At 58.4% G+C, this 11,978-nt stretch overlaps 1 protein-coding gene across 6 annotated transcripts; it reads right to left on the reverse strand.

Moving 5' to 3' along the window:
• Nucleotides 1-2,325: 2,325 nt before the first annotated feature.
• Nucleotides 2,326-9,763, reverse strand: NRBP2 (nuclear receptor binding protein 2). 6 transcript variants are annotated; one of them, XM_082751379.1, is made up of 18 exons: nucleotides 9,505-9,762; nucleotides 8,888-9,010; nucleotides 8,716-8,817; nucleotides 8,512-8,601; nucleotides 8,315-8,355; nucleotides 8,133-8,227; nucleotides 7,988-8,011; nucleotides 7,833-7,916; nucleotides 7,705-7,760; nucleotides 7,527-7,622; nucleotides 6,353-6,485; nucleotides 6,161-6,263; nucleotides 5,995-6,045; nucleotides 5,785-5,920; nucleotides 4,736-4,789; nucleotides 4,558-4,630; nucleotides 4,413-4,468; nucleotides 2,326-4,326 (listed from the first exon to the last, which is right to left on the reverse strand). In XM_082751379.1, exons 1-18 carry the CDS (start codon nucleotides 9,625-9,627, stop codon nucleotides 4,258-4,260), a joined length of 1,509 nt encoding a protein of 502 aa, XP_082607505.1. In that variant the 5' UTR covers nucleotides 9,628-9,762; the 3' UTR covers nucleotides 2,326-4,257. The 6 variants fall into 6 exon arrangements, with proteins under 6 accessions (XP_082607505.1, XP_082607506.1, XP_082607509.1 ...); XM_082751380.1 differs by having other exon boundaries at nucleotides 4,567-4,630; nucleotides 9,505-9,760; XM_082751383.1 differs by lacking the exon at nucleotides 8,888-9,010 and having other exon boundaries at nucleotides 9,505-9,763.
• Nucleotides 9,764-11,978: the final 2,215 nt, after the last annotated feature.

Consider the following 11,978-nt stretch of genomic DNA (forward strand, 5'->3'; position numbering starts at 1 on the left):
TCACCAGAGACCTAAGGAGGAGGGAGGAAGCGAAAACGGAAAAGGAAAAGGGACTGAGAAGGAGCAGAGGCAAGCAAGCAAGAAGAAAACCTAAAACCATATCCTCAGAGATAGCACAGAGGATGTGGCGTCCAAAGTCACAACAATCAATATAGTGCACACCCAAAACTAATAAAACACTGTATGTTAACTCACTGGAAGTAAAATAAAAACATAAAAAACCAAAATCAAGAACAATAAGGTATAAAGAGGGCCGCCTGGGGGGCTCAGTGGGTTAAGCCTCTGCCTAACTCAGGTCATGATCTCAGGGTCCTGGGATCGAGCCCCACTTCGGGCTCTCTGCTCAGCAGGGAGCCTGCTCCCCCCCCCCCCCCCCCCCCCCCCCGCCTTCTGCCTGCCTCTCTGCCTACTTGTGATTTCTCTCTCTAGCTCGCTATGAAAGAAAGAAAGAAAATCTTTTTAAAAAGAACAAGAAGCTATAAAGAAAGAATGTTCAATAACTGAGAAAGACTTCTTAAAAACATGAGAGGAAAACGAACAATTAAATGGAGGGTTTAAAGATATAGTTGAAATCTTCCAGAATGTATAAAACAAAACCTGATAAGTAGAGAAGAGAAAATGCAATCAGTCACACTGAGCGGTATTCTCCAGTGCTTAGAAATGACCTGGTGCCTAACCAGCCTCCACAAGAGAGGGGGAATGGATGAAGTGAATGGACTTCACCACAAAGAGAAGTGGTGGGACTTGCCACCACCACTGCAGAGGGCGGAGGGCACAAGCACCACCTTCTGGCAGTAGCTTCTCTTACGAGATTTGAAACTGATATATAATAAGGCATTCAGAGTGCTTGGATGCCGGGCACAGTTCTCATTACCTTACAAACATTACTTTGTGTGATCTTTGCAACAATTCCATGAAGTGGGTACTGCTATTTTATTTTATTTTTTAAAAAACATTTTATTCATTTTCTTGACAGAAGGACATCACAAGCAGGCAGAGAGAGGAGAAAGCAGGCTCCACGCTGAGCAGAGAGCCCGAGGCAGGGCTCGATCCCAGGACCCTGGGATCACGACCTGAGCCGAAGGCAGAGGCTTTAACCCACTGAACCACCCAGGTGCCCTAGAGCCTGTGCTCTTAACTACCACATATTGTGTCTCTTAAAAGATAATTCCAACATCTAAATAATAAAGGTTCCACAAAACAAGGGGGGGGGGAATAAGCAAAAACAAAAAACAAAGAAACCAAAACAAACAAAAAATGCCCCAAACAAAGTTTCCTACAACTGAAGGGTTGGGATCTCTGGACAACAGATGAAAGAGAAGTTTTTAATCCAGAAATATAATTGAGATTTCCAAAGGGCAGGAAGAGAGAGGGAGGGAATCACCAACGGTTAGAACTCAGAAAGACATGGGAAGTCTTGGGATTAGAAGAAAATCACACGACACCCTCAAAATCCTGGGAAGAAATAGTTTTCAATTTAGGCAAACTTTTGTGCCTCGCTACACTAACAAGCAGACATAAGAGTAGACTAAGGACAAATGGGCAAAGACTCCCGGACTTCCCACGCTCTCTCTCCGCAAACGTGGAGGATGTTCTTCTTCAAACAAAGGGTGAGGGAAGGAAGAGGAAAGTGAGCGATCCAGTCAGAGGAGGAAAGGCGCGCTCCAGGATGCTGGTAAAGGAGCAACTCGTGCTGGCGGCTGGGCCACAGGCCCAAGAATACACAGTCTGGGGCAGAGAGCTGGCATGGTGGTGGCTCCAGGAAAAGAGGAAACAGAGCAGTCCATTGTGCAATGAATCTCAAGTATCGAGAGGTTCGCACATCTGCGTCTGCCGGAGAATCTAAGAACGAGTTAACGAGATGTGTACAGAAAACTAAGCAAACAAACAAAAAAGGCAATGATTAACTCCAGGAGAAACAAAAAGTTGTGCAAGAAACCAAATATAACCCTAGGACAGCTTGTTCTCTGCTGAGACCTGCAGTAATGAAGCTGTAATAATACATACCACACCGGGACGATGCTGGGTCAGGACCCTGAGGCCAATGACCCCCTCTTTGCCAAGGACACCAGCAGGGACACCTTATGTAGAAAAACCAATAAAAAGCAGTAAAAGCATGTGAAGCTTGGGGGAGATGGATTTTATATGCCGGAAGAAATAGCTAAGAGTTAAATCTGGGAAGGATCAGACTTGGAGACTGTATTGATCATTTATTGTTGGCTTAAAAAAAAAATTCCACTTTTAAAATGTTATGTGTGTAACTTGGATAAAAGTTAAAATGAAAACCTCATTAAGCATGACTAAATGAAGCAATGATAGTATTGATACTTTTGAGTTCAGTTTAATGGGTACACAACCTGTTATGCACTTGACACTCAAATTGTTTAAGACAGCATCGGGATTTCCAGCGAGACTTGAATGTTACTGTAGATTTGTTAAAGTTGAAGGAGTAACTCTGTAGGGTATTGGGGTGTTTAAGACAACTTAAGATTCACTATGTTTGTACATTTAATTTATTTGATACACCTTGGTAACTTTATTTTGGGTTTTGGTTAGGGTAATGTAGTAGGTGGAAAACTGATGCTCTCTCTCCAGCATGTCCATGCCCTAACCCCCAGAACCTGTGACTGTTACTTTACATGGCAAAAGGGATTTCCAGACATGATTAAGGACCTTGTGATGGGGAGCTTATTCTTGATTACTCAGGGGGACCCAACCTAGTTACATGAAGCTGTCCTGGCTGCAGAAAGCCACAGATGGATCATGAGAAAGACTCAACCGGCTGTTGTTGGCTTTGAAGACGGAGGAGGAGTACATGAGCCAAGAAATGGCGGTGCCTGTAGAAGCCAAAAATGACCTTCAGTTTATAGCAGGAAAGAAGATGGGGACCTTGGCCTTACTGTTGCAAGATGACTTCCTGGCCAGTGCCCGTGCTGTCCCTGACACTCGCAGGCCGACAGCCTGAAGCAGAAAATGGAAACCTAGGCAATAGTTTTAGGCTCACCTAGAACCTCCAGAAAGGAATGCAGCCTGGCTAACGCCTGGAGAGACCTGTACCAGACTTTTGACCTGCAGAACTACAGTAAATCTGTGGTATTTTAAGCCACTAAGTTTGTGGTAAATTCTTCTAGCAACAACAGAGAAGTAACACAGTGGTGAGTTTTCCTGGTTTGACAATAGACATTCTTCAAAAGAAACCTGAATGCAGTAAGTTCATGCAATTTAAAATGTTGAAGAACGCTTAACTCAACCTAGGAGACAGAGGGGAGGCGGTCCGGGAGAAAGGGGGCTAGGGCCGGGAGGGGCGGAGGGAGTGGAGTGGGAGACGGGGAGTCGGGGCTGCTGTCCTCGGGACCGGGGACGCAGCTGCCACAGGAGGGCCGAGTGACTATACGTGGGGGGCAGTGAGTTTGAGAGAAAGCACAGTGAGAGCAGGGAGGGTGCCTGAGCCCAAGGCCTGCGGGTCTAGCAGTGTGAGAGGGAAAACAGCTCTTTGGAGAGGGCTGTGGGGGGCCAGAACAGTCTGCAGAGGGTGTGGCGGGTCCCTGTCCCAGAGCAGTGGAAAGTCAGAGGGGGTCTCCAAGGTGGGTCTACGCCTGGCAGGGGCTGGAGGGCTGTGCAGGAGCCGGGTCAGGCTGGGGACTCATGAAACGTCTCTGCCATCGGCTTCTCCGGCCAGGTCGTGGCCCTGCCCGGTGCCCAGCATTGTGCCTCACGCCTGCCAGTATGGTACCACGGGCTTGATGGGGGGTTCCCAGGGTGGGTCTGTGGTTCCAACAGGGTGTGGGGCATCGCCCTGGGCAGGCGTCTCTCCGGGACTGACCCCCCAGCCCCAGCACGGTGGCTCCCTGCAGCGCAGCCTCTCCCGTGCTGAAGGCTCGATCACCCACCAGATATCTTGGGGTGCGGGAGAACTCTTGGCCAGGAAAAACAGGATATGAGAAGGAATTGTGAGTTGTGCAAGCGGGCTAGGTGGGAAGATCCTGATCCGGACAACATGTGGGGCCCAACTACTCCCCTGAGCCCCAACCCAGGCTCCTTTGCCCCCGATGGGCCCCCAACCCACCACCCTCCCCACCCCACTCCAAGGCCTCCTTGAAAGCCATGGAAGGCAGAAGCTCCTCACTAGCCAGCATCTGGTCATCAGCCCCCAAGCATGTAAGCAGAGGTCAGCCCCTGGTTCCCTGAGCCCTGGGCCAAGGCTGAGCTTCCCCATGTGGGAGGCCAGGGCTGGTCCCCGGGGACTGAGCTTCGAGGTCACGGCTGAGCTCCAAGGTACTTGAGGAAGGTGCTTTCCAGGAAGGCAGCCAGCTTGGTCCGGTCATCCTGCAGGGCGGGAAGGAGGCATGGGGTGACAGGGGTGCAGACTCTGCTGTCTCTCCCTCCCAGCCTGGCTAGGGCAGCCCGCACACCTCGTGAACAAAGCCGTAGTGTACCAGCTCGGCGGCGAGGTCCTGGGCACTGTCAGCTGCAGCAGGGACATGGTCAGGGGCGGGACAGAGGAGTGAGGCCACCACCTGTGCCCACACCTGCACTCGCCCCTGCCCCAGGCCCCGCCTGGCCTACTTGGGAGCAGGTCATAAGTGAGCTGCCTGTGCAGCCGGTCCTCCAGCACCAGGAGCAGAGTCAGCTGTGGAGGCAGGAGGGTGTGCTTGGCTCCCAGAGTCCACCCAGCAACCCCAGCTGCCTCCCCCTACCCTGCTCCTCGGTGGGCCCCAGCCCCTGCCCTGCTCACATGCCAGCGGGCCTTGTCCTCGCTTCTCTCCAGGTTGCACTGCATCTGGATCACCTGGGGACAGGGTGGACCAAGATCACCCACGAAGGCCTGGCCTCAGCAACTGGCGGCACGTGCAGAGGCCGACTCGGGGCCCCGAAGGGACAGTAAGGACTGGCAATGGGGGCAAAGCTCTAAAGAGAGCCCAAGAAGCACATTCACTACAGGTGGCCTGGCCGATTCAGGAACACTTCTAGAAGGGTGGACACCAAGTCTGGGCACTGAAGGACAAACAGGGCTTTCCCAGGTGGGGAGCAGAGCTGCGTCAGGAGAGAAGGAGGAACAGTGGAAGGGACGGGCCGGCAGGGGAAGGAGCAGAGGCCGCGCCAGCCACGCCAGGCCTCGCGACACCTGGGGATCAGGCCGAAGACCCCCACCATCTCTGTGGGCAGCTCTGGCTGTTAGGACATGAATCCTGGCTGGAGGGACGAGGCTAGGTGGGAAGCTGGCTCAGCATCCAGGTGGGAAATGGGGGTGACCGAGATCAGGGTGGAAGCCACGGAGACACACCCAAGGCCAAAGTCAGAGCCTCTGGAACCCAGTAGGTATGGACATGGAAAGGGGGAGTGGGGCTGAGGCTGACCGGGGCAGGCCCCTGGCCAGGAGGGAGCCTTCCAGGAGGAGAGGTTGGGGGAAACACAATGTCTGGGAGGCCTTGGAGGATGCACTGGGACACAGACGTCAGGGAATCAGCAAGCCAGGGGTGGGGACATCAGAGAGGCCCACACAGGTGAGATTCCCGCCTGGCGGCTGCTTGGACCCAAACAGGAACCCGGGCAGGGCCGGGGGGCTGGCACCAAGGAATTCGGGAAGGGTCTGCAGGGGGCAAAGAGCCTCTGAAAAAGGGGGTATCCTAGCTCGTCTCCGTCTCCTACCCCCAACATCAGGGTCAAACAGGACCTGGTTTCTGGCAGCCTGGAGGAGTGCTGGGCTGGGAAGCACTCAAAGCCCCTGGCAAGAGACCCCTCTTGGCTGTGGATGGGCTCAGTGCAGCAGGAGCCCAGGCTCACCTTCCTGGTTTCAGAGTCAAAAGGTTCTGGCGTTGGGGTCTTGGCCTTCTGGGCCTCCTCTGGGGGCGGGGCCAGCACGCGGGGCAGCCCCAGGGGCCGAGCAGCCGCGAAGTTCATCAGCGGGTAGATCCCGTTCCTGGGGATACACTGGGGTGGCTGGAGGCTCAGGCCCTGCAGCGCCTGGTTCCCCAGACTCACGGCAGCTCTCACCTGACATCCTCCAGGAATTTGTCGAGCTCCAAGCAGGAGACCTCCGAGTACCTGGCATAGGTGGGGGGGGGGGGGGCACGTGAGGGGCAGCAGCCCCCCTGCCCCGCTGGCCAGGGCTGGCCATGGGGAGAGGGGAGGCCCGGGGGAGGGGGCGCCCCATGCTCACCGCCACTGCCGCGGGGGCCGGGGCGGCCGGGGGATCTCGGCTAGGACTGCGTGCAGGTCCACCGCCTTGCTTTTTTCCTCCACCACGTTCTCAGGCATGAGGTCTGCAGGCGGCAGGAGCACACCAGGTGCTGAAGGGGGCCCTCCCGCACCCGGAGCCCAGGCCCCCGCCGCCCCGCCCGTCGGGCCTCACGCTGGTGCTGGATGACACAGTGAGCCGCCAGCAGCTTCAGCGAGTGCACCTCAAAGAGCACGCGGTGGAAGAGGAGGTTGTGGGCGGACGGCCGCTGGCTGGGGTCCCGCGCCAGGCAGGAGAGGATGAACTCCTGGGGGTGTGGAGGGGGAGGCCAAGGAGGGTGCACAGTGAGGGGAGCAGGGCCCTGAAGCCCCCAGACCCCAGGGCTCCTCGGGGGAGTCTTCTGGCGGGAAGGGGCGAGGGCGGGCATACTGTTAGCAGCCAGGCCAGGACCCACATCTACAAGCGGGACCGTCAGGCCCTGGGTCCAGAGCTGGCCGTGCTCTACTCCCTGCACCGCTCGCAGAAGTCACGGGGGGTCAGTGCGGTCACCTGCAGTCCACAGAGAAGCCTGCACTGCGGACGGAGGACGGCAGCCCCTGCCCTGAGGTTCTGGGCAGGGTGGGGAGGGTGGGGAGTGACGGTGCTGGGCAGAGGGCCGGCTCAGCCCAGGCTCCTGGAGGTCTGTGCAGCCCAGCATAAACCCACAGACACTCCCCTTGGCTGCCTCAGCTCAGGCCCAAATCCAGAGATGCCCTGATGGGTCCATGCCCCAGCACCCCCACACATGTCCTCTGCTGCCCCCCACATCAATTCTGGCTTCACTTCTCACCAGCCCCATCCAAGCCCCATCACTTCTGACCCTGATCCCCCGAGGCCACGTGGTCAAGTCAGATAGCCTAGACAGACTGTGCACACACCCTCCACCCCACGTTCCCTTTGCCCCCTCCCCACCACAACCCCAACCTAAGCTGCGGCCGCGTCACCTCTAGCTGGCTTCCTGGAGGCTTTAAGCCAGGGACGCGGAGTGGAACACTGGCTCCACCCCTTATCCCAACGCCTGAGCCTCTCTGAGCCTCTCTCTTGTCTCCAAGACGAACATGACAGTAGTACTCCCAGAGGAAGGCTCTCTCTAGTCTCTCCTTCCTTAGAAGAACCTTTAGGGCCTGCAGGTCTGAAACCCCATAGGCACCATGCGTCAGGCTGTCCTTGGGGGTGGGCCTCGGTGCAGGGGGGCTGGCTCATCCCTCCGCGGCACTGAACCCCCAAACCTCCCGCCTGTCCTCAGCACCACACCAGCCCTACCTGGGACCCCTTGGAGGCAGGTAGGGGGGCAAGACCAGCTGCTCACCCGCATGTTGGGGTCGCTCAGTGAGTGCCTGGCACGAGTAATGGCCTCTTCTGTGACCCGGGTGTCTCCGTTGGCTTGGATCTCCAGCACAGCCATCTATGGGGCAGGGTCAGGTCAGGCATGGAGAAGAGATGCAGGGTGAGTTAGCTGGGTGGCCAGGACGCCCCTGGGCTAGTACCTCCAGTGCACACATCCCAAAGGAAAAGATGTCCACAGCAGTGCCATCAGCAAACTCTGAAAGGGGAGAACAGATGAGGCTGGGCGGGGGAGATTCTCAACAGCGGGGCCTCCAGTCTTAGGACTCACCGCCATACTCCGGCGGGAAGAAGTGCAGATTCCGGACGTCCTCCCGCTGGGCACGGACTGGGCTTCGCAGATCGCCCGGGAGCGCTGTGGACAGAGCAGACGGTGAGCAGACCAGGCAGCCCCGTGCCCGCCAGCCCCCTTGGGTCCCCACGCACCACTGGAGAAGACACGGTGCCACACTGCACAGGCCGCCACAGGGAGGAAGAATAGGCGTCAAGGTGACAGGGCGTTGGGTGTCCTCTGCCCCTGGCTTCCGGCAGCCCCCCTCCCCCACCAATCCCCCCCCAACCCCGCCAGCACCGGAGCCAATCTTGATGAGGCCGTTGTGCTGGATGAAGATGGTGTCACTGGTCAGGTTGCCATGGATGATAGGGGGACTGCACGCATGTAGAAAGCTGCAGGAGGGAAGGGGAGTGGGTGCAGTCAGGTGGGGGGGGCACTGCGGGCATGGGGGCATGGCAGGGGCAAGCCCAGGCCCTCACCTGAGCGCGGACAGGATCTGTGTGCACCAGCGCTTCCAGGCCTGGTGGCGGATGGATTCCATCGGACCGGTCCGGAGAGGCAGCCCGGCCTGCGCTGCTCAGCCACCTTGCATCCCTGCCCCGGCCCCCGCCCGCTCCTGTCCCCAGAGCTGCCCCTCACCCACACCCCTGATGCAGCCCCAGCCCTCTCCCCATACCCGGGCGTTCATGGCCTTGTGGTTTTTCTTGGTCTTTTTGAGGAACTGCTTGAGGCTGCCCGAGGACACGTACTCTGTGATGAAGACGACCTGCGGGGCGGGCGGGCTCCGCCAACTGCAGGTGGGTCCCTGCCATCCCCCATCCTCCACCCGGGCTGGCTGCCCCCGCCCCCCACGCCCCGGCGCCCAGTGCCCGTGGCTCACCCGCGCCCGGGCTTCTGAGGCATCCAGCCAGTATTTGTGCAGCTTGACAATGTTGGGGTGGTCCACCAGCACCAGCTGCTCAAACATGGTCTGGATCTTCTCCTGGGAAGGGGGGTGCGGTCACGGGGTGGGGGGGTGGGGCCCGGTCGCTCAAGGAGTGGGCAGGCCTCACCTCGTGGGCTGCGAAGGCCTTCCTATCCCCGAAGTGCAACTCATTCCACACCACCTCTACCCCCTCCTCTGTGTCCATGGCCAGGAAGGTGCTCTGGACCCCTGGCATGTTGCCCTGGTTCACCTGGCAGTGGGGGTGGGGGACATGAGTGTGCTGATATGTGTCAGGAGACAGAGTGGGGGCTTGGGCTCTGCCTACATCCTTGGAGCGGACAGCAAGCATGGGAGGCTGGCCCTCAGCCCCTCCAGGGGACTGGAGGAGGGGTGGCCTCTACGAGTCAAGTAGGGGTATCTAGGGGCTGGGATGAGGGGGTTTGGAGGTTTCAGGGTATTCAGGATGGTCTTCATGGGTCTGGTCGCAGAGGCATGGGGAGGTGGTCCTGGGGGGAGACTGAACCTTAGGGAACTGGGGGTCCCTCAGCAGGGCGTGGGGACCAGGCCAAAGGGATCCAAGGGCCGGCCAGTCAGGGGGCTGCCTGTGCAAGGCCCCGGAGAGATTTCTGGCCTCCTGGATTGCCCAGCGCTCCCGTCGCCACGCGTGTCCTCCTCGGCCCCTCCGCGGGCGGTGGGCGGCGACCACCCTCTCCGCTCCCCGACCCCCCGCCCCGCCGCGCCCACCTGCTCCCGCCGCTTCTGCCAGCGGCCGCACGGGCTCTCCTCCAGGATGTCGCTCTCGTCCTCGCTCTCCTCCTCCCGCTCCCGTTCCCGGCCCCGCCTCGGCGCCGGCTCTGGGGCCGCCATGGATCAGCGGGCCCAGGCCGCCGCCCTCCGTGGGATCCGCGGCCCCACGCCGCCGCCGCCGCCGCTCCCCGCCTGCCCTGGCCCTGCGCCCAGACGCCCAGGCGGGAGCGGAGCCGCCGGCCGCCGCCTCGAGCCCCCACGCTGCTCCCGGAATTGGGAGACGCGGCGCGCGGCGGGCGCGGGGAGGAACCCGCCCGCCCCTCCCGCGCCGCAGTTTCGGGCCGAAGCCCTAATGGAGATTCCGAGCTAAGGGCCGAGCCCGCGCCGCGCCCAGGCCAGGCCCCGCCCATTCCCGGGCAAAGCCCCGCCCCCGCCCCGCCCTACGGCGGAGGCCCGGCCCACCGCACCTACGGCCACGCCCCACCACAGGGCTCGCCCCAGCAGAGCCCCCACTCGCGAGCTCCATCCCTTAGGAGTCCCCCTCCCTGGCCGGAGTTCGGCCCTCACCTGACTAAGGCCCCGCCCCACAGAGTCCGTCCCGGTCGGGGTCCCGCCTGTCGCACCTAGGGCCCTCCCCTGGAGGTCCTGCTGGGGGCCTAGGCCCTCCAGCGCCTGCAGGAAACCTGCGCTCTCCGGACAGCAGTCCCCAACACCAGCCTGACTCCAGCGACCCGACCTCAGGGCTTTGGGTGCCCGCCTGGAGCCCGGTACGTCGGGTCCTCCCAGGGCGCTTGGCCACCTGCATGGGACCGGGTCGGGGGCTCCGGGAAACATCCGGCCCAGCTCTGGGAGCTGAGCGTTCCGCCTTGCGTGCCTCCCCATCACGCTCGTGCCACACGCAGCCCGGAACCCGGAACCCAGCCCCAGACCGCCTTCCAGTCCGCAGGCATCCCCCTACCCCAGGGATCAGGGGGGACGGTCCTGAAGTGACAAGGAGCAGGCTGACCAGGTGATCTTAATTCATGGTCACAAGCGTCCCACCGCTGGCACTTGCGTTCTTTTCCGTTCATTTGCACGTGTTTACTGTCCCACACTCTGAAAAGGCAATTTCTTCCCTTTCTGTTGACACAGAGGAGGCCAAAGTGGGGAGCACCCCACCTACTGACCTGCAGCCCCTTTCCCTTCAGGAGAGCCCTTGTCACACCCTCTGCCCATGTCAACAAGAGATGCTCTCTAGAATTCTTGCCTAAAATCTTCTTTTACCCCACAGTCCCCACTGCCTTCCCATGGTCTCACTCTCTCATACCTGCTGAGTTCCTCACCCACCCTTCATGGTGGCTTTCTAGGGGAAAAGCGGTGCACACATGTGTCTTCTCTTTATCTCGAACCCCAGCCCTCAACTCCTACTCCATCTCTGCTCAGTGTCACAGCCAACAGGGACCCCCCCCGCCATGTTGCCCCAAATGACTTCTCACCCCTCTACCCCATTCCGCTTTCATCTGCATGTGACCCATGAGCTCATCAGGGCTGCTGCAGCCGCCTGCCCCGCGCCCCAGCTGCCACCCAGCACCAGGAGGCACGACCAGGGTGTCCCTCAGCTGCACACAACTCTCTCTGTAGCAAAGAGGAAGACCGGGAAGGATGTGCCCCGTGTCCCAAAGAGACACACTTCAATTAAGGACAGAAGTTCTAGAACCTTCCGGGGTTCACACTCTAAGACCTGCACCATTCACACACACTATTCTAAGGGCAGCTCCGTGCTGCCCTACGTTTGTTCCATGGTTCTTAAAAAAAAAAAAATTGTTTACTGCCTTATCTCTACATTTAAAACATCTGAACACTCAAAAATCTGAAGACGCCTTTGTGGGGGCGCCCAGGTGGCTCAGTCATTCAGCATCTGCCTTTGGCTCGGGTCATGATCCTGGGGTCCTAAGATCGAGCCCCACCTTGGGCTCCCTGCTCAGCGGGGAGCCTGCTTCTCGCTCTCCCCCTGCTTGTGCTCTCTCACCCTGTGTCTCTCTCTGGGAAATAATAAGTAAAATCTTAAAAAAACAAAACACAAAAAACAAACTGCAAGCCCAGCTGGGAGGAAAGGGCTTGTTTCTTTAAAAAGAAAGAAAGAAAGAAAGAAAGAAAGAAAGAAAGAAAGAAAGAAAGAAAGAAAGAAAGAAAGAAAAGACCTTTGTGTATAAACATGAACCTTTCTCTGTAAATTATAAAGAATAGAGGGCGAACCGTGCTAGCCACACAACCGAGGAGAGGACACACACAACAAGAGACAGGTCCAAGAAACAGCTTCAGACGGAGCCTTCACAGGGCACCACAGCACAGAGCACAGCCACCAAGAAGAACCCGAAGAGCTGCCGACCACTGACGAAAAGGAAATGAGTCCACAAGCGGGACACCACCTCTGAAACGTACGGGAGTGCATTTACTGAACACAGGACAACAGCGATTGCCAAAAAAACAAA

This window comes from Mustela nivalis (genome assembly GCF_964662115.1).
Source record: "Mustela nivalis genome assembly, contig: HAP1_SCAFFOLD_3176, whole genome shotgun sequence".
Lineage (NCBI taxonomy): Eukaryota > Metazoa > Chordata > Mammalia > Carnivora > Mustelidae > Mustela > Mustela nivalis.

Coding starts and splice junctions, on each gene's coding strand:
- NRBP2 (XM_082751378.1), bottom strand. CDS start 9,627: ATGGCGGCCCCAGAGCCGGCGCCGAGGCGGGGCCGGGAACGGGAGCGG. Junction 7,917..7,987: donor GCACCGTGTCTTCTCCAGTG/GTGCGTGGGGAC, acceptor CTCTGTCCACAG/CGCTCCCGGGCGATCTGCGA. Junction 5,921..5,994: donor AAATTCCTGGAGGATGTCAG/GTGAGAGCTGCC, acceptor GTGTATCCCCAG/GAACGGGATCTACCCGCTGA.